This window comes from Alosa pseudoharengus, unplaced genomic scaffold (genome assembly GCF_046254945.1).
Source record: "Alosa pseudoharengus isolate Yale_2024_CS ecotype anadromous, Long Island Sound unplaced genomic scaffold, YU_APseudo_1.1 YU_APseudo_1.1_scf_22, whole genome shotgun sequence".
NCBI lineage: Eukaryota > Metazoa > Chordata > Actinopteri > Clupeiformes > Clupeidae > Alosa > Alosa pseudoharengus.
The window spans coordinates 6,107,941-6,132,842 of NW_027468680.1; the positions used below are offsets into that span (position 1 = coordinate 6,107,941).

Below are 24,902 nucleotides of genomic sequence, written 5' to 3' on the forward strand. Positions count from 1 at the left end.
CTTCTGGAGTCATACTGACCCAGAGGGTTGCTCAACCGATTTGGTTTCACTTCCTCTTCCATGGTGGCGATATAGCATTAGACCTCGACGTGCTCTCCAAGTGATCTTCTAGTTATATGTGGGACTGGTCAGAAACAGATGTAGCTCACCTCAGTTGCATATATGCTCTCAGTCCTTCACCACCTATGGGTGGTGAATGTCAGTCATTAATGGAGCGGAGATTGCATTGAATTTATCTGAATAAAAGGTCTGGCTAAGCTTGCTATAGTAAATGGCTGCTAGTATACAGTAAGCACCATATGTGTGGATGTGGAGCTGTGTGTGTGTGTGTGTGTGTGTGTGTGTGTGTCTATGTATGTGAGAGAGAGAGAGAGAGAGAGAGCCCATATGTTGTGATGTGCCACAGCCAGATGAGAGCACAGTGTGTGTGTGTGTGTGTGTGTGTGTGTGTGTGTGTGTGGCTCCGTGTTTGTTGTCAGGGTGTGATGTCCAGCCTCTACTCTATGCCAGCAGGCCCCTGTGCTGCCCAGGGGCTTGTGTGATAGCAATTCCCACGCGTGTCTCTCTTACAGCACATGGGAGTGTGTGTGTGTGTGTGTGTGTGTGTGTGTGTGTGCAGTTCCCACGCGTGTCTCTCTCACCGCACATGGAAACATCAAGCCACTCCCCAGCCTGTGTGACATCTGCTCCAGTGATAGCAAAAATAATAACACTGGGGCTTATCAGGGAAAATCAGCATGTGAAATAAAATTGGACACACACACACACACACACACACATACACACACTCACACACACACACACACACACACACACACACACACACACACACACACTCTCTCACACACACCAGGCATATCCAAATATTGTGATGACCAGACTGGACCAAAGAGATCAGCAGACAGCTGTTGGTGGTATTCTTCTGTGTGTGTGTGTGTGTGTGTGTGTGTTTTCATGACTTGGTTCTTTGTGTTTCTATTGTCAGAGCTATGTTGTCAGAAGATTCATGTAGAAAGTGTTTCTGTGTTATTTTAACCAATCAGAGACTCCGAGGTAGGTAGCTTTTAGAAAATGACATCATAATGCACAACAGCTGAAGAGTTTACTCTGGGACATCAACAAATCAGGCCCTGAGCCAATCATCATCAGTTTCGGGCTCGTCTCCATGGACACATGAGGCTCAGGGGTCTTTGGGAAGAGCCAACAGCATCAGTGTGTGACTGACAGGCGAGAGAGCCGTTATTGTTGACGTCTTTTAGCTTGAATTGGCCCTGTGTCCCACCATGACATCAGCCGAACAGTAAAGACCACGCCTGTCTTTAAAACAGTGACCACCTGCTAGGGAGTCTCCATTGTCTGAAGCGGTTGACATTTATCTGTGTTTTTACCCATGTAACCCAGTGGACGACAGTTAATTATAAGGGCAGGGAGAGGCTATAAGCCCAACTGATGCTTAGTTTGGATTGGAGATCCCGGCTGTAAACTGAAATGGTAATTGAAGGGAAAACGCCCGGTCTGATGGCTTCACTTTAGTCTGTTCCTGCCCCAAGAGCATTGTTGAACTGATGGAAGCACTTTCAGACAAGTTTGCTATAAAACGCCAGTATCTAATTTAAGGTCTATGTGTTTAACTGCTTTTCCCAGAAGGGTTGCTATTTTGGAATAGAGAACTATTGGCAAACGCTTAAAAATGAAAAGCTAAATGCCGGTTTTAAGGTACTTTAACTAATTGTTGTTTGATGTCACAGTGACCACACAGACTGCTTGCATAGCGCCTTTCTAAAGCACCTCGATTTGAAACTATCCCATAAAACTTCATAATGGTAATGACTTCTTTGATGTGTTGATGCCACCATTATGCCCTTCTCAGGTAATTGGACTAGTCTTAGAAATACACTAAGTACTAATTAAACCTTTTGCATTGTTAAATATGTTGATTTGGAGCTTGCTTAGGCTACAGCTAAACCACTACTGAATTGACAGATCAGGATAATAGCCATAATATATCTCTGCTGCACGGAAATCGGTCATTTTAAGCCTAGCAGCGTCAGCGTCAGCCTCTGCGTGCTATGTTACCGTCCGGAAAGCCCTGGTTACCATGATGTGCAAACAGAGACGCTGAGACAGTATAGCTATTGTGCACCTCGGCTGGGCTCCGTTTGTGTTTATGGACTGAGAAGCAGTGGATTTGTGTGTGTGTGTGTGTGTGTGTGTGTGTGTGCTGGCAAGATTCCCAATGACCCCTATAGTCCGTTGTCTTGGCCGCTGACTCACCGGCACAGCGGTGGACATGTGGTCGTCCCATTTACTCAAACAAAGCCGGGCCATTGAAATGGACTGGTCACCACAGTGATGGCACTCCCAGCGGAGAAAGCAACAGCGGCCGCGTGCGTGACCACTTCCTGTCTCTCGCATCAGAGGGAAGGTCAGGGGTTGGCGTCTGCGGCTAACCAGTGAGGTCAGCTCAAGGTGACGGAGTTATTTTTGAGTCTGGACAGAAGGACAGTCGGACGAATGGAGAAACATTCTCCCCCTTTCTCTCCATCTCTTTCTCTCTCCATCTCTCTCTCTCTCCATCTCTTTCTCTCTCCATCTCTCTTTCTCTCCATTTCTCTCTTTCTCTCTCTTTCCAACTCTTTCTCTCTTTCTATCTCTCTCCATCTCTTTCTCTCTCCATCTCTCTCTCTTTCTCTCCCTTTCTCTCTCTCTCTCCATTTCTCTTTCTCTCCAGCTCTCTCTTTCCAACTCTTTCTCTCTTTCTATCACTCTCTCCATCTCTTTCTCTCTCTCTCTCTCTCTCTCTTTCTCTCTCTCTCTCTCCCTTTCTCTCTGAGTCAGTAGAGGTCAACCCTCATGAGGCCCAGTCTGTAATTTAGAAATGTCGAGTCGGCGAACTGACCATCCTCGCTGACCCTGACGAGCTAAATCATTCCCACTGGGAAACCCGGAGCAGAGAGCCAGGTCACTGTGAGAGACTTCTGAATGAGAGACTCACGTCGGCCAGTGAGCAGCGAGGTTTCGCAGTGCTGGACTCTTCACCAGACACTGCAGCCAGGCCTCTCCCAACCGCATGATACACTGCTGTCATTGTGGCATAGACAGGCAGCATACAAAGTGACTCATGTAAAGGACTGTTCACACGACAGCAAAAAGTACCAAAAGTATCACAGCCAATATAAATGACAACGTCCACTCCACACATAACGATATGAAGAACGTTGGGGATCACTTTCAGAGCAATTTTAAGAATGATAAAAAGCTGACAGCCAATCAGAATCCATCGCATTTTAGACATCACATTCATGATGTCTAAAATGACACTTAAAGGTAAGAGTATCATACATTAATGTTATTTAGAATCAGCCAATCAATTACAATCAAGGCCTCCCCATTACATCCTTACATGTATCAATCCAGCAGACAATTTTACCCAGAGTGACTTACAGAATGAAAACATTTAAGCTAGAGTGCAAAGAAGGACCTTAGGTAGGAAATACTACTGCATCTGTCAACACTATTATGAGAGGATAAGAGAGCCGACATCATAGGTACAAGTTTCAGTACAATTCAAAGTGTGGCAGGAGGAGAATGTGGTATAAGAAGGAGGAGATAGAGGAGAGGAGAGAGGAGGTGATAGAGCGAAGGAGAGAGAGGAGGTGATAGAGGAGGAGAGAGTGGAGGAGAGAGTGGAGGAAAGAGAGTGGAGGAGAGAGCGGAGGAAAGAGAGTGGAGGAGAGAGAGCGGAGGAGAGAGAGGAGGAGAGAGAGCAGAGTGCATGGGAAGTGTACGTCGGTGGTGGAGGTCTAGTGGTCAGGGGCCTGTGCCTCCAAACGGAACTCCAGAGGGATGTGAGGTCAATCCTCGGAGCTACCACTGTTTCACCACACAAGCTGGAAAGCCCTACAGCAGGGAGCTGCAGTAGATAACCATGCTGTGTGTAGCAGACGTGACAGAGGCGGCGTTGTCAGAGAAGGTTAGCTGGTCATCAATCATGACCCCTACAGTACGTTTCTTGCAACCTCGGTAGGAGCAGGAGGGAAGGAGGGAGTCCATTTTGATGGTGATGTTGTGATGTTGTGCTGTTGTGATGTTGTGATGTTGTGCTGTATGGTTTGTTTGGCTGGGAAGACCAGCAGTTCGGTCTGGGGAGGTGTAGCTGGATGTGAGGTCTGGGGAGGTGTAGCTGGATGTGAGGTCTGGGGAGGTGTAGCTGGATGTGAGGTCTGGGGAGGTGTAGCTGGATGTGAGGTCTGGGGAGGTGTAGCTGGATGTGAGGTCTGGGGAGGTGTAGTTGGATGTGAGGTCTGGGGAGGTTTAGTTGGATGTGAGGTCTGGGGAGGTGTAGCTGGATGTGAGGTCTGGGGAGGTGTAGTTGGATGTGAGGTCTGGGGAGGTGTAGTTGGATGTGAGGTCTGGGGAGGTGTAGCTGGATGTGAGGTCAATCCTCGGAGCTGCCACTGGAGTGGCCCTGGCACTGCGTCTGGGGGATTTCCCTGAAAAGAGCAAAAGTCCCTGCTGAATGACAAACAATGTGATAAGTATGTAAAAGCGAACTTAGGCTCTTCTGAGGTTCTCATCTGGAATCCCAGTGCTGTGAGAAGTAGTGTGGCATTGCCAGTGTGGTTCTGAAAGGGAAGCCTGTTCTGTGTTGTTCTGTGTTCTGCGGAGGGCACAGAGCACAGGGTTCTGTTGTTGTTTTCCCACTAATAAAACGCGGCAGCAAGTCACTGAGAGAGCTGAGAAGAAAGGAGGTGTGGATGAATTCCTGACGCGTGAGCTCACCCAGAAGCCCATGCCTCAGACCACTCCGCTCCACTCCACTCCCCCCCCCCCCCCTCAGCTTCTGGCCAGGGCCTGGGTGACGTTAGAGGCACTAACGCCTGGAACTGTTTGGGAAGGGTGAGAGCCCCCCCCCCCAACACACACACACACACACACACATGGGACACCCACTTCTCACTGTCCACTCCCTCAAAACCTGTTTTTGTTTGAGTAGCTTCTTAGCATATGTGCTAACCGCCCATAGGCCTCTTACATTAGGTAAACCTATCAGCATTAATCATTCTCCTTAGACATGGCAATGTTAACAGTAAGGGTCAGCTGTCATGTCTCAGATTGTCAGGGGCAGGGTGGGGAAGGAGTTTTCTATCATCTCCTCCTGGTCAGTAGTTCAAGGTCACACACACATACTGTACACACACCAGACACACACACACACACACACATACACACACCACACACACACACACAAGCCAGTGTCGGCCATTGTTCCTGCAGAAGTGATTAATTAATCCTCCTCACTTTAAAATTCAGGAGGAAAGAGATTCAGTGCAGAAAAGATGAGGGAGAGAGAGAGAAAGAGAGGGAGAGAGAGAGAGAGAAAAAAAAGACACAGAGAGAGAAAGACAGAGAGAGAGAAGACAGAGAGGAACAGAGGAAGACAGAGTGAGAGAGAAATACAGAGAGAAAAGACACAGAGAGGGACAGAGACAGAGAGAGAGAGAGAAATACAGAGAGAGAAAATACACAGAGGGACAGAGACAGAGAGAGAGAGAAATACAGAGAGAGAAAATACACAGAGAGGGACAGAGACAGAGAGAGAGAGAGAAGACAGAGATGGACAAAGCGAGAGAGAAAGACGGAGAGAGAGTTGACTTCCTTGGAAACCATCTGAGGTTTTGCTTTCTTCATGCTACATTGTGCGTCTGCAGCTGTTTGTAATGCTTGGGTTGAGTGACTCTACTGCAGACTTCACCCATCATACACACAGTGTGGTTTGTTTATGACAACACACAGTGTGGTGGTGGTGACAACGACGCCATATGGATGCATAATGGTTGGCTATTGATCCCTGATGCTTGAACAATGCATAGTGAACAATTTGTACTGCATCACATGCAGACATTTAGAGAAACCCAAGAAGCTTCATGGTTAAAAACTCACCCTGTTGCCACAAGTTCAAAAACGTAAAACATAAAGAGGCTCTTCATGGTGCAGACTCAATCATGTTACACACCAGAGATTGGTTTCAGCCCTAAAAGGCTGGCTCATAATGAGGTGATGACGGCTGGATGGCTTCGGCCTGGACCCAGGCCAGGGTGTCACGTTAGTGGCTAGGAGGTTAGCGGACAGGGTGGCTTTTGGTTCCACATGCACGGAGACCAGAGATACCCTCCCCACGCCTTTCTCCTTCCTCCCAGATCAAAGCCACTCGGGCACAGGCCTTGTATTGTTAGCCTGAGGCGTGACGCGCAACAGAAACACGCGTGATACATTACTTCAGGAATCTCATTCAGAGATAAGGGGAACAATCACCTCTCACACAAAATGCCTCCGGCTCAACTGCATTTCTGTCCAAATGCCAGATTTAGTGAAAATGTTTGAAGTGATATAACATCTATTTCAATACTGATCTTTGATATTTATATCATATGTTCTGATTATAGATTACCCCTAGATTATATTACCCCTATATGCTAGTAGCAATCATGGATACATGACCAATTTCTGTAGCATGTACAGAAATGTAGCATGCAGTTTGCACCCTTATGAACTCCGCAGGCAACAAGTGTCGTTAAAAACAAAGTGTTGTCGACAGATGTCGCGAACCTTTCATAGTCCACCGCCAGTGACAACTTACTTCAAAAAGAACGTCATAGTTTCTATAACAACTTGGAAATTAACGTTAAGGTTGTAATTCCAAAGACCATTGAGTTGTGAAAAGGAAGGGATCACTGGAGCACACAGATGTTGTTTATTGCTTATTTTAGTTATTTATTTATTTATGAACGGTGCAGAAAAGACTAATGTTTCAATGTTGGTTACATCTTCATCAGAGTCCATGAAGATGTATAAGATAAGATCTTATGTTGTGTCTCACCTTTAGCACACGCTATTCCTAAAAATCCCCAACTACCTTTCAATCCTGTCAATGTGTGCAATGACAGTGAGATGTAGACTGTATCTCAGAGTCATGGCTTCATTAAAACAGCTGTTTTCTAGATCGTTTTCACCTGATTTGTGATTGCTTCAGATCGGAACTACTCAGGCTAAACTCAGGCCCCCTAAGAGTTGGAGCAGAGCTTTAATTTGCCCAGATGTTTTGGGAAGAGGTGAGAACAGGAAAGATAAAACTTTGGCCAGGCAGACACAGGAAGTCAGGGTTCAGGGGTCAGACAGAAACATGCTGATTGGGCGACGAGTTCCGATCTGAAATCCAACTCATGTTGGATGGGTCTGAAAGCCAGACATCCTTTTTTTCCCACAATTCAGCCCCTGCCCCCCCTCATTTCCCCCATATCCTTTTATGAAAACTGTACAGCACATTAATTTGGGATAATTACTGTCTTGGGAGAAGAAAGCCAGGCCCCGGCACAGCCTGTAATGCTGATGGGACATTACAGTTTTAGCAGAAGGGGCCAAACAAAAGGATCACTATTCCTCCCATCAGCTGCTGCACGTAAGGGCGCCATCCTCCACATGATTGACAGGAGAGTAGACAAAGTCACGATTGAGCTCCCCATGTCCGTTTATATATGTGTGTGTGTGTGTGTGTGTGTGTGTGTGTGTGTGTGTGTGTGTGTGTGTCTGTCTATCTGTCTGTGTGTGTGTGCTTCACATGAGAAAGTAGAAACAAGGATGATGGCGATGATGTATCTGCCAGCAGGCGTATTCACAGACTTTGATATATTGTGCTGCTCTTCTTTACAAAACAGTTTCTCTGCTTTTCCTGTACCAGAACATTCAGAATAAAATGTTATGGTAGAAGCCTTTGAGTGTAACCAGCTTGGTATCACTGTAGTCTATTGCTAGAAATATTCTGCTTGCTGTGTTTCCAATGTGAATAATCCATTATTGACATAAAAGTTGAAAGAGGACTCAAAGTTATCACTTTCTTCTTACAGAAATCTTTTTTAGGTATGACTGAACTTTCCAAAGACTGGTGTAAGATTTCCTGAAGATCATTTGGATGACATTCAATGATTTTCTGACGTCTATCTCTTCAGGAAATTGATGTCCTACAGGTGCTTATAATAGAAAAATCCTGTTTTGTACAGCAGAGTATTTATCTTACACTTGTAGTCGTTTTGATGCTACAGAGCCATGTGCATTGAAGAAAAAGACATCTGTCTCTCCCACACATTGTCCTGGCTGGGCTATTCTGTGGTCAAGGCACGAAACCCTGCAAAAATGAAACAACTGGTTTTACAGCATAATCTCACCACATCTATGTAACCAGGGGAAAAACACCAGTTAGCAAGCTAGCTACCTTTATGAATGCCAGCTGTGTGGTGGTTGGTCTTTGCCAGCCAAATCTACCATATTGTCTGTTAGCTAGCTATGGGAGCGTACCTATGTTCCCCGGGTGCTATGTTCCCTGGGTCCCATGTTCCCCGCTTTGTATGGAAACATAGGACCCTTTTTTAAAGACCCTAACCATAACCCTAACCCAGAGCGGGGAACATAGGACCTGGGGAACATAGGGATGATCGCAGTTAATAGCTACCTTGTTTTAGAGGAAAACTCTGAAGTTGACTTGTTACACAGTACCGTGTGACAGTTGCTACGCTGTACGACTCTGTGGTCACAAGACGCGGACTGAGAGCAATTTTTAGACCACAGTTTGAAAGTGAAGGTCCTCAGTAAAAACATGGTGCATGGGCAAAAAGCTGACTTGCTTTTTATCCTTAGCTGTGAAGTTAAAGTTGCGATTAGTCACTGTCAGAGCACTGTACCGAACAGATGTTTGGTGTTGTGTTATTATTTTTTTCCAGGACAAGCCTGTGGTCATCTCAAAGATGTGCTGGACTGGAGCCAGCCCTGTGTTTGCTCAGTGCTGAAGCCCTTAAAGCTAACACTTCTTTGTTCTCGAAACAGACCTGCACTGGGCTGCGCTGTGACTTGTGTCTTTGTTGTTGTTTTTTTTTGCAGATATTGGCCGTGGGACAATCTGGCACATCTCACGTCCAGCTTTAAATCAAACTAGATACAGAACATAATGTTAACCTCCTGCTACATGTTCTCTCCCAGTACAGCATGCAGATAGATTTAAGCACAATGCACAGATTTAGGTTGAGTACAGTAGGCTACACGCAAACATATACTCTAGACCCTAAACATTTGTGTTGTAATTTAAGCATTGAGGACTGTGCATAGCCAACCATGTTTAAAAAAAACTAGACTATGGCATTTTTGAGTAAATGCCTGTTTGTCTGCCCGTCATCTTTGGTCTTGCTTTGATACATCTGAGCAGTTGTGCCAACTCTCCTCCATCACACATGACAGGACTGGGTAAGCTTTTAGAGAAAAATGTGATGGAAAAATTATGGGAAAAAATTTGGAGCGATACACTCTCTTTGTGACAGCTACTTGGCAAAACATGGCTTATATTTTATTGGGGGGAATGAATCTTGTGTGTGTGTGTGTGTGTGTGTGTGTGTGTGTGTGTGTGTGTGTGTGTGTGTGTGTGTGAATCTGTGTGTGTGTGTGTGTATGTGTGAGTGTGTCTGTATGTGTGTGTGTGTGTGTGTGTGTGTGTGTGTGTGTGTGTGTGTGTGTGTGTGTCTTTGTGTGTGGGGGTGTGATGTGTGTGTGTGTGTGTGTGTGTGTGTGTTGGGGGGTGTGAAGAGTGAAGTAAACTGTACCGCTGCCAATTATTGTCTCTTTTTTCTTCCTCCTCCTCCCTTTGTCTACCCCCACCCTTTCACCCCCTCAACACACACACACACACACACACACACACACACACACACACACACACACACACACACACACACATACACACACACACACACACCACAACCACCTCTGGCTTTTGTTTGCCGCCTTGCAACATGCCGGAGATATATGGTTCAGGCATAAACCCTCTAAGCGACGGAGAGAGAGAGAGAGAGAGAGAGAGAGAGAACGCGAGAGAGAGGCTGTGAAATGAAAGTCTTCATGACAAATGTGTTAAGAATGCAGCTCAGCCACAGCAAGCAGGAAAACGCCAGGAGAGACTCCGCTGCTGTCCAAAGGGGTCTTAACTTCTACGCACTGCACTCAGGGTTAGTGAAAGTGGCACGGTTCGCTGCATTAATTGAAATGACTCCTATTCCAGCTTAGGTCTTGGCTGTGGGGAAACGACACTCTGGAGAGAGACACCCTGACCAACCCCAGATTGGGTTTTTTTTTTTTATCTTTGTGGTAAAAGTGAATTTACTGTAACCATGGGGGACTGGGCGGGGTAGTTATGACCTTTACGCTAACTCATGGGTGGTGTTGAGATATTCCCAGAGCTTGAGATGAAGTTATGGCCCGACATCGTTTAAAAATTGTGAGCGCGCGCCAATTAAGAAAGTACACAGGCTTTATCAAGAGCAGTTGGGGAGGCCGTCACTTGTAAGGGAGATTCTGAATAGACCTCATTCTTCGGAACTTGGCAGAGGATGCTCAGGGTTGGTCAAAACAGCACATATTTTTTCAGCCCGACTTTCACAGTTAATTAGAAACATCCTCTCATTTATCCCAAGCAGAGCGTTTTGTGATGTCATCGTGTCACAGAACGCCATCTGTGTCCAATAGCAGAGGTAGAAACATGACATTGTGTTGGCACCAGACAGTAAGCATGGGCCGCAGCTGTGTGTGTGTGTGTGTGTGTGTGTGTGTGTGTGTCTGTGAGAGAAAGTGGAAAAAGAAAGAAATGATGAAGTGACAGGAAGTGAGAAGAGGAGGAGAGAGGTAGAGATGGAGAGACTGAGAGAGGAAGAGACTGAAAGAGAGAGAGAGTGAACGAGAGGAAGAGATATATCGACCAAGATAGAGGGAGAGAGAGAGAAAGTTGTTAGGAAAGGATGAAGCTAGCTAGCAGCTGGTTAGCAGCTGTGGAAACCAGAGGAGAGAAGGTTGTTGTCCAGTCAGTGTGATGAGCTCTCAGCTCTCTCATCCGCTGCATAGACCTGTGTGTGTGTGTGTGTGTGTGTGTGTGTGTGTGTTTGCATGTGTGTGTGCCAACCAAAGCAGATGGGTAACAAGACTTTTGGGGGAGCCCATGACATGGTGTGATGTTTTGCGTTCCGCTAAATGCCAATGTCTTATTTCAAACGTGCCATCTTGTTTGCGTCACCACTGCCTGTAAGAGCACTCTGGTGTGGCTGCATGGATAACACGCCTGCAGGGGATGCGTCTTCTTCTCCAAACCACATAAAACGAGCAGGCAACAGAGCCATAGCTGTGGTGGGTTTGAAGATCATACACATACATAAGATTTCTTCCTTTTTTTCTTCATTTGTGTTTGTTTACATTAAAACTTTAGAATGGCAGCCTTTCTCTCTCTCTCTCTCTCTCACACACACACACACACACACACACACACACACACACACACACACACACACACACACAGTATAAACCGTGATTGCAGCTGAGGCTGCAATAGACCTGGACCAGAGCCAGATCCTCACAACATGGCCTGATCCAGATTTGGGCCCGGTCCAGATTTAGACTGGAGACAGAACCATACCTCAACCAGTTCTAGACCTGATCCAGACCCAGTCCTGAACCAGGACAGAACCTCGACCTGAACCAGAACATAAAATAGTCGGAACCAGATCTCTGGATCGGAGACCTCCGCATTTGTGCTGACTCCAGCCTAAGCAGAAAAGGGTGTCTCTCTGTGCGAGAAGATAGGAGTATTTGTGGGGAATTACGTCAGCCCCGCGGGCTCATCGTCTTTAAATGAGTCTTATTACACAGACACCAAAGCCTTTGTTTAGAGGGGCCCGGCCCATTCTGTGGAAAAATCTTTGAGCGCAACTCAATCAGGGCCTGAGGAGTTATGGTCATCATCGGGCTAGTTTCCACAGCTTCGTGCGTACAAGACTATCTGTTTCAACCTGACACAGATGGATGAAGTCTGTCTGGGGCTGGGCTACTCTGCGTGCAGACTGGTTTTGCACCAAATACGTGACGTTCTCTGAGGAGCTGGCATCATTTATCAAAACGTCTGAAAGGCTGACGGATAGTGTAGTCACTGCGGGACGCTTGACCCTAAGGGTCTCGGCTTCAGTAGGCTGCTACAGCTCACAGCAAAGGCCGGCTAATCTGCATGAGCAGTGCGGCCCGTTTGTTGATTTTGCCGATAGACTAAAACTAAACTGGGGGAGAAACACTAGACGCTGTTCCTCTCACGCGTCAGACGCAGTGACGCAATCCTCCTTCCACTGCTGTCTTGCAGTGTTCAAACTGAGCCTGTGCAGATGTGTGAACCAAAAATGTGTGTGTGCGACTATGTATGTGTGTGTATGGTGATTGTGTGTGTGCATGTGTGTATGTGTGTGTGGTTGTATGTGTGTATATGTGTCCTGTGTGTTTGAGTGTATGTATGTGTGTGTGCACATGCGTGCGTGTGTGTGCATGTGTGCATGTGTGTATGTGTGTGCGTGTGTGTGTACATGTGTATGTGTGTGTGCGCGTGCATGCGTGTGTGTGTGTGTGTGTGTTTTGGATAGGGAGTGTGTAATGGCTACAGGGTGATTTCTCGGTGTGTACTCTTGCATCTGCAGGGGGGAATGGAGCACAGTGATTGGAGACACCATTAATGTGCAAGAGCTTAGCTAATTTATGACACCAGTGACCCATAGATTCAGCCCGAGTTGCAGTGGATCACCGTAAATTCACCTTAGGGGGACGTTCATGGGAAACTGCCCCCTAAATCTCTGACGTTCTAGGGCATCGCTCCATCTGTGCCTGACCCACTCTGTGTGTGGGGTTATGCTAACTTTGGGAACTTTCACAGTGCCGTCTATGTCTCCCAGCAACCACGCATGCAATGTGCCTGAATTAGAAGTTACATTAACAGAAGGGGCCAACAGAAATATTGTTATGAAGGGTCTGTTGCATAACGAGGGCTGAGAAAAAGAGTTTGTTGAAAGGAGATTTTGTAAGAGTTCTGCCATGTTGTGGTGCAATAGTTGACTCTAACGCTGACAAAACAGTAGTTTTCATCACTAAGCCTGCCATTAATCTCCCATATCAGTGATATGAGCTGATGTTCTGCAAGTAATTGTGGTGAATGCTAACATTAAAACAACACAACCCTGAATGTGTACAGTAAGAACAAAAACTGGACATCTCTATCATGTATACCTCCAGACTAACAACCCTTTACACTAACTTGCGTCATCCTCCTCATCTCTCCCCATATGAACTGGTGTGCATATATGAAATGTACCTCTGGCCCCATATTGGAAACCCTTGACGCTAACTCCCCTATATGTTCTTCAGGAACTGGTGTGTGTATGTATGTAATATACCCCCATAATTCCTCTATATGTTCCACCTGTCTCTCCTCAGGTACTGGTGTGTATATGTGTATGTATGGAATATATACCATAACTCCTCTAAATGTTCCCCCATTTCTCCTCAGGAACTAGTGTGCATATGTATGGAATATATACGTTATAACTCCTCTACAGTATATGTTCCCCCTGTCTCTCCTCAGGAACTGGTGCGCATAGTATGGAATATATATACGTTATAACTCCTCTATATGTTTCCCCTGTCTCTCCTCAGGAACTGGTGCACATAGTATGGAATATATACGTTATAACTCCTCTATATGTTCCCCCTGTCTCTCCTCAGGAACTGGTGCGCATAGTATGGAATATATACGTTATAACTCCTCTATACGTTCCCCCTGCCTCTCCTCAGGAACTGGTGTGCGTATGTGGTGACCAAGACGGTGAGCTGTGTGGTGGAGGACGGAGTGGAGACCTATGTGAAGCCGGACTATCAGCCCTGCGCATGGGGCCAGGTGCAGTGTTCACGAGTGGTCATGTGAGTAGCACTTCATGTACACACACACACACACACTACACACACTACACTTTACCGTAACATTATGTAGCACTTCATGTACACACACTACACTTTACCGTAACATTATGTAGCACTTCATGTACACACACTACACACACTACACTTTTACCATAACATTATGCAATGGTACATACATTAGCATTTTCTTTCTTATAAAGTTTACCCATGGTCTCAAATGACTCATTGTCATTGTCATTGTCATTGTCAAATGACTCATTGCCATTTGAGTATTACTTGCATTAATATATGCTTGCTATATCTTTTAAGTGTGAAGTCGGTAAGATGAACACTTCAAAAGATATTCATTGAACAGACACAAAGTGGTTTATCACTTCATAGTTAGAATATTCATGTTCTATATGTGCACTCAGTATGTATTTATGTTTCATTTACTTGTAGATAGCATGAGGGTAGTAAGAGAATTATGTCATTATAAAGCACAAAGTTATTATGCTAATATGTATACACGATGACATAGATAGCAGTTATTGTCATTGTTAACTTGAGAGGGAGTTTTATTAGGCTTGGTTAGCCTAAGGTACACACACACACACCACATGCATACACGCAGCTGGAAAAACTAATCGAATTGTCACATATTGGACGTACTAGCACACACACACACACACACACACACACACACACACACACACACACACACACACACACACACACACAAGCATGTGAGGAATGAGGTGGCACGCCACTCCAGGCTGTGTAGCCAGGTCACCACAGGAATTAAGGCTGAGCCCTCCTAAAATACCGCCACTTATTTTTCCACTCGCGAGCCGTCGGGGAAAGGAGAGCGCGACCCAGTTTTGCCCCTCATCCTTCCCTCCCCTCACGCCGCTCACGGAATGAGCAGGAACACGGAGACAAATATTCAGCGGCTTACGGAATGTAACCAATATTCCTGGGAAATCGGGGAAAGTTTTGACTGCTTTAAAATCCTAAAAATATGCACTCAGGAATCTAGTCTGTGCAATATGCGTGCCATTGCACATATACAGGACCCACTCACTCACAAGATAAAGAATTCTGATCCCCCCCCCCCCCCCATAGGATGAAGGTAATTTAATAAAGTAAAACTGTTCCAAAACTGCTTCAAAATTCTCCACAGGTGTTTGTTTTTATTCACCGAAAGGTTTGTTGTACACAAGAGAGGGAATGCCCCCCATATTACTGTGCGCTTCATGATTTAAACACTCAGCAAAGTTAAATGGTTTCATGCAGCTTTGTGCATTATTACTGACCTAAGCATGTTAAGCACACCATTTTATGAATACGCACGTCAGGTACTTCAGATTGTGGGTACAGTGCGAGCACTGTTCTGCAGAACGCAACCTGGGCCCCTTAAACTGCAAGGACCACACTTTCAACAGCTGCTCAGCAGATGTTTGTACAGAGAAGAGAGATACATAAACATAAAAAGAGAAAATATGTCTGTTCACTTGCAGATTAATTGTAAGACATTTTTTTTCAACAGTTGAAAGACAAAAAAAAAAAGCGACCTCTTCTCAATTCTATCCAGGCTAAATTTAGATTTGTGACTACACGTGTAGCTATGAAATTTGTCTTCCAGTAGTTTAGAAGTGCTCTTGAAACTGGGATCTGAGTTTGGCTGTGTTGCTCTGTTGCGACAGACTGTTTACACAGAGAGCCTGTGAGATGATGCAAAACGGCCTCCAATTTAATATAAGAGATGGAAAATCACAGCATGAGACACAGATTTAAGGCGGCCACCTGCTCGAACGCTGAGTCATCAACATCACATACTGTAGTGTTTCACAGACACTTTTAAGACCCACCTTTAAATCACTGCCCAGATTCTGGCTTTCATTATGTTGGTATGTCACTAAATGTACCAATCAAAAATAACGTTATGACACAAATATCAAGCCCTGTCCAAAACTTCCAGATTAATTGTTCCAGATTAACTGTCCAAGACTAGTCAAACCATTCAGTGCAAGTCATTTAAAGTAACATGCCATTTTTTTGGGAAATTATCTTATTCACCGTCTACCCCAGATTAAGAGGATAAATACCCTTCTATTCTCTGTGAGTGCAATTAACCCATTCTGACACTATTTGCCTATTTTAGCATAATACATTGAAATCTGGGTTGCTCCAGTTAGCCTATTGTTCCCTTTTACCTATAGATATTAATTGTGCAACCCTGCTTGCACAGAGAAAAGAAGGGTATGCATCCTCGTATGTAACTCCGGGGTAGATGGCAAATAAACTCAATTCCTTTCAGGTTTGGTAATTTTGTTTGACCTATTCTTCCTGTTTAATCTAAACTTTTCATTTGTGGATGCTCAGAATAATACCCCACACTGTGTCACCTCCACATTTTGTCATAATTTTTCTTTTATTGGTCTAATACAGTGGGAACTGGGAAGTTAATGTTAATGTTTCAACACTATTTTTATGACTTATTCTGGGTCGGTCTCCTCACTATTATCCTGCAGGTACCGGACATACATGCGGCCCCGGTACAAGGTGGCTTACAAAATGGCCACTGAACTGGAGTGGAAGTGTTGCCATGGTTACAGTGGTGACGACTGCAACGACGGGCCATCTGGGGGTTCCGGAACTCAAATTGGAACCGCGAGACCGTGGCCTAAACCGGTCCGACCCGGGCAAAATGGAGCCGGTACTGGACAGGGCCAGGGTGGTGGAGGTGGTGAGTCCTTCCATATTAATAGATAAATATAACAATATGGGGGGGGGGGGGGGGTGCTACTGTGGCACAAGTGGCGTCCGTACCAAGTTTGGACAATGCACCTGTAACAATGTTAGATAGCTATAGATATCCTGTGCAGTTTATACTTAGACATGACTCAGCATGTTGTGCTCTTTCCCCACAGGAAGAGGTGATAGTGACAAGATCCGGCAGCTAGAGGAGAAAATTCAGAGCTTGACAAAAGACATGCATAGCATCCAGTCAACGCTGCGGGGCATGAACGGGGCCAAGACTCCCGCCGACGCTGCCCAACCGGAGATGAAAGAGACCATCCACAGCATCCAGACCAAGCTGGACCAGTTGGACAACAGGACCCAGGCCCACGACAGGACGTTGGTCAGCATCAACAACCACCTGGTCAACGGAAAGGGCAGCGGGAACGACCTGGACGTGATCAGTGGTGGTGGTGGCGGGGGCAGCGTTGGTGGTGGCGGCGGTGGTGGTGGTGGGATTGGTGGCGGCCCCGCTGGTGGAGGAAGGCTGAACTCACTGAAGGAAGAGATCCTGCGGGAGCTGGAGAGCAGGGTGACGCTGTCCTGCTCAGCCTGCCAGTCGGGCGTCGAGGACCTGCGGCGGCAGCAGCAGCTGGATCGCGAGAGGATCCGCGCCCTGGAGAAACAGATGAATGCCATGGACCAGCGCCACCGGCAGAGCCTGGATGGCCTACGAAGAGAACTGACCCGCACCCAAGGGTGCTGTGATACTGTGACAGACCTCCGAGGCAGGATCGGCGACATAGACAGGAAGGTAATCTCGACCTCCGGCGCGGTGGACGCTATTCAGGATCGGCTGGACAAGGAGCTGAAAGGCACTGGTGGTACCGGGGCAACTTCAGGTGGGGGACGTTGGGAAGGGACAGGAGGAGGGACAGGGGGTGGGGCAGGAACAGGGGGATCTTCAGTTTCCGGTGGGACGTACCCTTCTTTCACAGGTCCAATGCGAGACCTTGAGAGAAGACTGAACAATTCACTGCAGAGGACAGAAGACAACTGTGCCAACATAGAAAATAACCTAAAGGACTCCTTCAGACAAGAGCTGAACGACCTCCGTGACATTTTCCTTAACCGCTTCGACGACCAAGGCTTCCGGATTTCAGATGTGGAACTGGACGTGAAGGGCAACAAGAACGACTTGCAAGACTACAAGAAACGTCTGACTCGACTCGAGAATGTGACCAACCACATGGACAAGAGGCTGAAGGACTGCACGGCGTCCTGTAGACCTGGCTCAAGCCACATACCTGGAGGAGGAGACAACGGAGGGCGATTGGACAACGGTGGACGAGGAGATAACGGAGCGGACTCCTCTAAGTCTATCGAGTGGAGAGTAATCGCAAATGAGGCTGAGATCAAGACCTTTAACACCCGTCTGAAGGACATCACTATGTCCGGAGAATCGCTCAACGACAGGGTGGTCGACCTGAGCCACGACGTGCGCAAAATCAAAGTGCTGACCGGAGACAACGGGGAACACTTCAACAGGATCGTCACCGAGCTGGAGAGCTGTGACATCTGCCACAAAATGGAGGACGAGCTGAAGAAGCTGAAGAACATCACACACCACACGCTGGCCAAGTGCAACACAGACCTACAGGACATCAGGAACAGAATGGACTCTGACGACACCGCCTGCTCTAAGGTGTGCTCCAACCTACAGGAAGAGGTGGGTAAGCTAAAAGAGGACGTGGCCAAATGTGGTGGATCATGCAAGATTGACCTTGTGCTCCCAGGAACAGGAACTGGACCAGGAACTGGAACAGGACCAGGAAGTGGGACAGGGTCAGGGACCGTAGAAGGTCCAAATGACCCACAGAAACCGCTGGATGGCCACAGCGTCATCAGCGGCACATCCAACACGAACCTGAAGTCGCTTCAGGGAGAGCTCTCCGAGGTCATTCTGTCCTTCAGCTCCATCAACGACACGCTGAAGGACCTCGAGCACACAGTGCAGAAGCACGACAGCGTCATCACCGACCTGGGCAACACCAAGGACAAGATCATCTCCGAGATTGACAAAATCCAGCAGGAGATCACTGAGCACATCGAGGACAGCAAAGGACACTTTGACACAGTCGACAAGGAGATCCAGCGCTTCGGGAACAACTTTGTGGTTGAGATGGGCGACTACAAGCGAACTGGGGACGACCTGGAGAAGAGGCTGTCCAAGTTGGAAGACGTGTGCGGCCGCTTCGACACTCTCTCCGACAACGTCCAGAAGATCAAAGAGGGCCTCAACAAACACGTCTCCGGGCTCTGGACCTGTGTGAACGGACTGAACACCACGGTGACTTCCCATGAAGGGTTCATCGACACCTTCCAAAACACACATCTGGACGACATCCATGGAAAGATCAAGAGCCTCAACTCCTCGGTGCGCCATGTTCTCAAAGAGTTCCAGGCCTTCACCGAGCTTGACTTTATGGGTAAGATTGACAATCAATCGTCCTCAGAAATGCATACAAACCTAGATACTCTACATAAAAATATACTCATAATATACTTAAAGTACATTCATACAGTACATAAATGTGACCTGATCTGGAAAAATGAGTCACAGTGACCCAAAATTAAAAATTAAGATACAACGATATCCTGGTCAAAGTCATATCTTGAATTGTTGTCAAGTTACAGAATTTTGAATTATGGCCTCCCGCCATCTTTTTCCAATTGAAAAACTGAGAACATTGTGTTTGAAGTTACAGGTTACAGGCATGTACAGGTAGAATTTGCCCACTTGAATAATATTTTTTGTAACTTTACATTCTTGTCTTGACTATGAAACTATGAAGGTAATTTTGAATGCCTCTTTTTTCATATATCACTAAAAAAGAAAGATTATTTTGGATGTAATCGACCTGTATCTCCAAATTAGAATGTGCGACTTGTGAATCATTTAGTCAGATCAGGTCACATATATAATATTGTACATACTTTACAAACATACATGCATACATACATACAAACATGCAGTGCATTGTTGTGTAAAGGTTTCTCAATCTATATGCAAATACATTTGTTGTTTGAAAGTCCTATTTCACACCAGATAGTATACCGATTTTAGTCATCTTACTAACTTTTTTATACCAACTGACAGCCATGTATAAGTGTATTCAAACACTCATGAAGACATTTAAAGCTGAAGGTTCTTGTTGATATTACCCAGAGTGACACCACTATGTTCTGTTCCAGGTCTGCCAGGACCGCCAGGCCGCCAGGGAGAGAGAGGCTTCAATGGATTCCCTGGCCAGCCCGGGCCCATGGGACCACCAGGGAGAGATGGACCACCAGGCCTGCCAGGACTTCCAGGCTCAATAGGACCTCCTGGTAAGACACTCTTGGATAGACTGTGATTTGTGACATGGCTAGGTTATTAGAAGACACTTGTTGTAGGTTAAACTGATTGATTACATGGTTAAGTTATTAGCAGATACTGTTGGTTGAATTGATTGATTAAATGGCTAGATTATTTGTTAGCAACTTTATGATGAAGAGGAACCTGTTGTCTAATTCAAATGGCTAGCAGACAAACCATAACAGAGAAGTGTTTAAATATATAGATTTGAGGTTGTTGGATCAAAAATAGTGAGTGTTTGTATTTTACATCGATTGTGATGGATTTTTTTTCTGTTTTTCTTTCAGGATCCCAAGGTGAACAAGGTAAGTGTTGTGCTTGTCATATTCAGAATATTCCTGTCAGCTGTGCATGGCTTACCCTCAGATGGGATCTGTCTCATCTGATCATTCTGAATTGGATCAGGATCCAATGTAACAGTTGTGCACAACAACTGCTGGAGTCTGTGTCTGCCTTGAACTGTGTAGATCAGAGCAAGGCTTAGTGCACGCTGCGCATTTCAAAATCTTTAGTGTGAATGAGTGGTGTGTCGATTAAACCTTGCCCTCAGATAGGATTTGACAGCCCCATCTAAATCTGTTTGAGTTGTGCACACAATCTGGGAGGTAGGGAATGTCTCCCCTGCACATTCGGGCTCAGGTTCTGGGACACAAGGGCGGCCAGATCTGCGCCAAGTCATCCTCTCCCTGGGGGGTTTACTCCTGAGCACAGGTGCAAACCGATCAATTAGAGGTGGGGGTTCAGGGTCAGGGTGGGCCAGTGAAGCTCTCTCTCTGTGTGTTTGAAGATAAAGGTTAAGATTAGGATTGGCTTTATGTGAGAGAGTTAAAAAGGTCACCAAAGGTCACCAGCTGGCCACTAAGGGGAATGAGTGGACACATGGAAAATGTGCTTAAGGTCAAAAAGGGTGGTGTTGAGCTTCAAAGAGCTCGTTAACAGTTGCGTCAGTGTGCATGTGTGTGTAGTCGCTGAGCTCAAAGTGGTGATTGTGTCTTTATTTGTAGGAATGCCAGGGGCAGATGCCAACGTTCCACGCCTGTCCTTCTCAGCTGCGCTCACCAAGCCCATGGCCAACTCTGGCACTATAGTCTTCGACAAAGTCTTTGTCAATGAAGGACAGAGATACGATCCACGCACTGGTGAGTCATATGATCAAAGTATCATAACGGGACCTCATCTGAAGCCAAATTCCACACCTTTGTCATGATGATATACCTTTGTCAATCTGGAGGGTTTCACAACTATGACATTCAGTCTTAAAGCTGCAGTTGGCAAGATTTTTTTGATCATATTCACTGAAACCGACACTATGCTCCGACAGAACAACATAAATCAGCCGGTTTAAAAAAAAAAAAAAAACACTTCTACCTCCACCTAGAGCCTGTTATTTGTTTTGCAAAAATCCACAGCTCCCGGTTCTTCTGGTCCAATCAGAGCAGGGCTGTGTGAGATTCGACTGTCAATCACAGTCTGGTGCGCACTGACGAGCCTGAATTCGATGAGAGGGTGCTCGGTGGTAGTGGGGGAGGGGCATGAGAGTTGTAAACATTCAAAAAGTCCCCTCAATCAGACTTGCCAACTGCAGCTTTAACTTTGATATTTATACTGTATGTGGAAATGTTGAATATATTTTCAAGGAACATCAGGAAATATATGAAAGGTTAGTCTCTTCAACAGTTTCAGTTTCCTAAACCTATTTCTAGGTCATTGGACTAAATCCTTTTGTTTTTCAACCCTCCTCTTAAACTGCTCTGCAGGTGTGTTCACGGCTCCCTTAGACGGAAGATACTTCTTCAGCGCCATCCTGACCGGCCACAAGAACGTGAAGCTTGAGGCTGTCCTGTCCAAGTCCAATTACGGCATGGCGCGTGTGGACTCCGCTGGCTACCAGCCCGAAGGCCTGGAGAACAAACCAGTGGCCGACCTGAAGCCGACGCCCGGGGCCCTGGCCGTCTTCAACATCATCCTGCCTTTACAGATGGGGGATACAGTGTGTGTGGACCTGGTCATGGGCAAGCTGGCCCATTCGGTCGAGCCTCTGACCATTTTTAGCGGCATGCTTCTCTACGAAGACATTTAGGAGTGGACGACCTGCAGTCGTAGCAGTGGACTCTGGGATAGATCTGGCCGGATCAGTGTTGCCGGATTAGCGCCACAACTGAGCCAGAACTGGCTCAGATCCATGTCAGAGTCTGCTTCTATATGAGATGGCTATGACGAACACTGAGAGACTTCTTTCGGACTCACGGACATTTGTGACGATCAACGAAACGACGGGGCCAGAAAATGACACTAAAAGAGATGTTTTAAACCCTCTGGGGGGCTGAGACACACTTTATGGACGCGCAAGCACTCCCAATCTCATTTTCAATCCCGCTAATATGAACTAAACTGCTCAAAGGCAGAATATAATGTTAAAAAACGAACAAGAAAACTTGCCCTTGATATTAACCAAGCCAAAAATCAGAGAAGTTCTATAACAGATACTACTGCAGGATTTATTGTCATGTTTGTCATTGTCTTGTTATCGCTGATAAAAAATTTTTGATTTATGTAAATCACTTCCGACATGGTTTATGAATACTCATCTTCTATGCGCCAAAGTTGACTGTGTGGTCATATCGACTTCCTGTACACCTTTCTCTTTGATGTTCCCCTGCCAAAGAAGCTCTACTCACAATCTGAGTTCAAGAATAAGCAGCTACTTGCTTAGCTGGGGGTGAAAACAGGGACGAAAAATAATTGTCTGTATCTTGATTTTGTTTTGTTTGGTTTGGTTTTGTTCTTAAATGAAAGCAGTTCACATTTGTGCGTGAATGTTGTGATTTCTGTGCACCTTTCTGCCTCCTGAGTCTGTTTTTGTAAGTAGTTTTGGCCCCCGGCGGTGACTGGGACTGTGCTGTTGTTGATGTCAGTGAAGGCGCTGTAATTGCCGCAGATGTGCCTCATTCCTTCCCGACACTCACCGACCTTCCAGAGGGGCCAGGGCCTTGATGCACGCCACCCCACTAACGTCCAGTTAGTGATGCACGCCACCCCACTAACGTCCAGTTCAGGGCCTTCAAAAGCTCCTAGTTTGGGAAGGGGAGGAAAATAACCTGGCACATTGAAAAGAGGGGAAAAAAACGGAAGCAGGAGGATTTGATCTGGTCCCGTCGGGAGGACAGAGCTCGAAGAAACCTGGATCCTTCTTTTTCCTTCCTCCCCTTGACACAAACCCCCCACCCCCACCTCTCCACCCCTCAGGCACACGATTCCTTGAACGGCAGCCAAAAGCAACAAGAAACTAGTCTATGATAAACACAGCTCTCCTGCCTTCTCGACAAGGACCAATTGCCGCTGTTAATGGAGGTTCATTGACGTGTTTACACGAGCCAATAAAGAAGACAATTAGATTTTCCTGTAGGCGCTTGACCACCAGGACAGCGACACACACACACACACACACCTAAAAGAAATATAATAATAATCTCCCCTTCCCGCCCTCTCTCCTACAGGGGGGGGGGGGCAAAGCCAATGCGCCCGGGGTGATTCAGAGAGCCCCTGGAGGTACTGAGTGAGTGAGCACTGCTTTGCATTCACCATAAAAGTCGGTTTAAAACAAGTCTGTGTATCAGACAAACACACACTCCTCTCCCTTTGCCACTAGTAGCAGTCAGCCCAGTTCCTCTTCAAAACACAACCCCAAGGAGGCCAAACTATGCTAAGAGCACATGACAACTCATATTTTCTAATGAATGCAGATCTGATGTATTTTATAGCAATATAGTTGATTTTTTTTGTACAACAAAGGACAAAGCAATGTTATAAAACCTTTTTTTTCCTAATGTTTATAATTAAGGCTGCTAACATGATGTTGTGTACCGTCTGTTTTTTGGTCATACATAATTCTTCCTGGTTAGGAGGCAATAAATTCAGAGAACTGCATAACACTTCAAGTAGAAACAGAATACTGAAAAAATACTGGCGTTTTGTTCAGCGCACAGCCAAAGAGACGCTTCCTGTTTCGGAGCCACTTTTCGCCAGTGCCTTCTTACGGTTTACCCTCTTACCTTGAATGTGTATGTTGGCAACACGTGTGGTTCAAATAAAGATATTTAATTTTACACACCTCGGGTCCCCCTGCTTTAGGTTTATTTGGACATGTGTCAAGCAATCCGTTAGGAGCCCTTTCAAAGGAAAAAATGGCTCTTGTAATGGACTATAAAGGGCCTTGGTGTGTTAGCTGGGCACTTACAAATGATTTAATAATTTTATGCTTCACCCACAATGTGTCACCAGTTGAAACCAAGGGCTTTTGATTTGTAGGTAGGTTAGACATTTTGTGAGAGCATTCACAGTGCTTTTACAAGACCTAAGATAAACAGAACAATGCAGAACAATAAATGATGGATTATGATTTATTATGAAATGCTTACTTTCAATGAACAGCATACATGTATAATCAGATAGCCCTGAATACTGTTTTTCCTGTTTACAACCCTGCAGAGTCTATTTGAGTGTTTGATGAATAGATCAATGGAAAGAGCAACATATCTGAGTGTCCATCGGAGGAGATGTAGTTTTTGGTGGACAAAAGTCTGCTTTTCCCCTTGTTTTATTCCTCTTGGCTATTATTCCCCCTGTAAAAGACTCCGGTGTCTAGACAAAGGCGTTTGCAAGAGCTGTTTGCCTTCCATCACCTTCTCCCCCAGTAGAATGTGCTCTCTCTCTCTCTCTCTCTATCTCTCTCTATCTATCTCTGTGTGTGTGTGTGTGTGTGTGCGTGCGTGTGTGTGTGTGTGTATCAAAAGCCAGCTGTGTCTGGAACGGACAGGGTGTGATGGTATTGCATATCCTGTTTATCCTCATATTCTCATACATTCACACACATTAGCACACACACATGCAAAAACACACACATACACAGACACAGACACACACACACAGATACTGTTTATATGCCAGG

The 24,902-nt window shown here is 45.9% G+C and overlaps 1 protein-coding gene across 1 annotated transcript in view; it reads left to right on the forward strand.

Moving 5' to 3' along the window:
* emilin1b (elastin microfibril interfacer 1b) overlaps positions 1–24,060 on the forward strand; it is a 33,049-nt gene extending 8,989 nt beyond the window's left edge. The window contains exons 2-8 of the mRNA XM_076300342.1: positions 13,690–13,815; positions 16,329–16,543; positions 16,728–19,025; positions 19,792–19,926; positions 20,242–20,259; positions 20,959–21,093; positions 21,712–24,060. Coding sequence (XP_076156457.1) covers positions 13,690–13,815; positions 16,329–16,543; positions 16,728–19,025; positions 19,792–19,926; positions 20,242–20,259; positions 20,959–21,093; positions 21,712–22,034 — 3,250 coding nt within the window. The 3' untranslated portion in view covers positions 22,035–24,060. The remainder of the gene's footprint in view (positions 1–13,689; positions 13,816–16,328; positions 16,544–16,727; positions 19,026–19,791; positions 19,927–20,241; positions 20,260–20,958; positions 21,094–21,711) is intronic.
* The last annotated feature ends 842 nt before the right edge of the window (positions 24,061–24,902 follow it).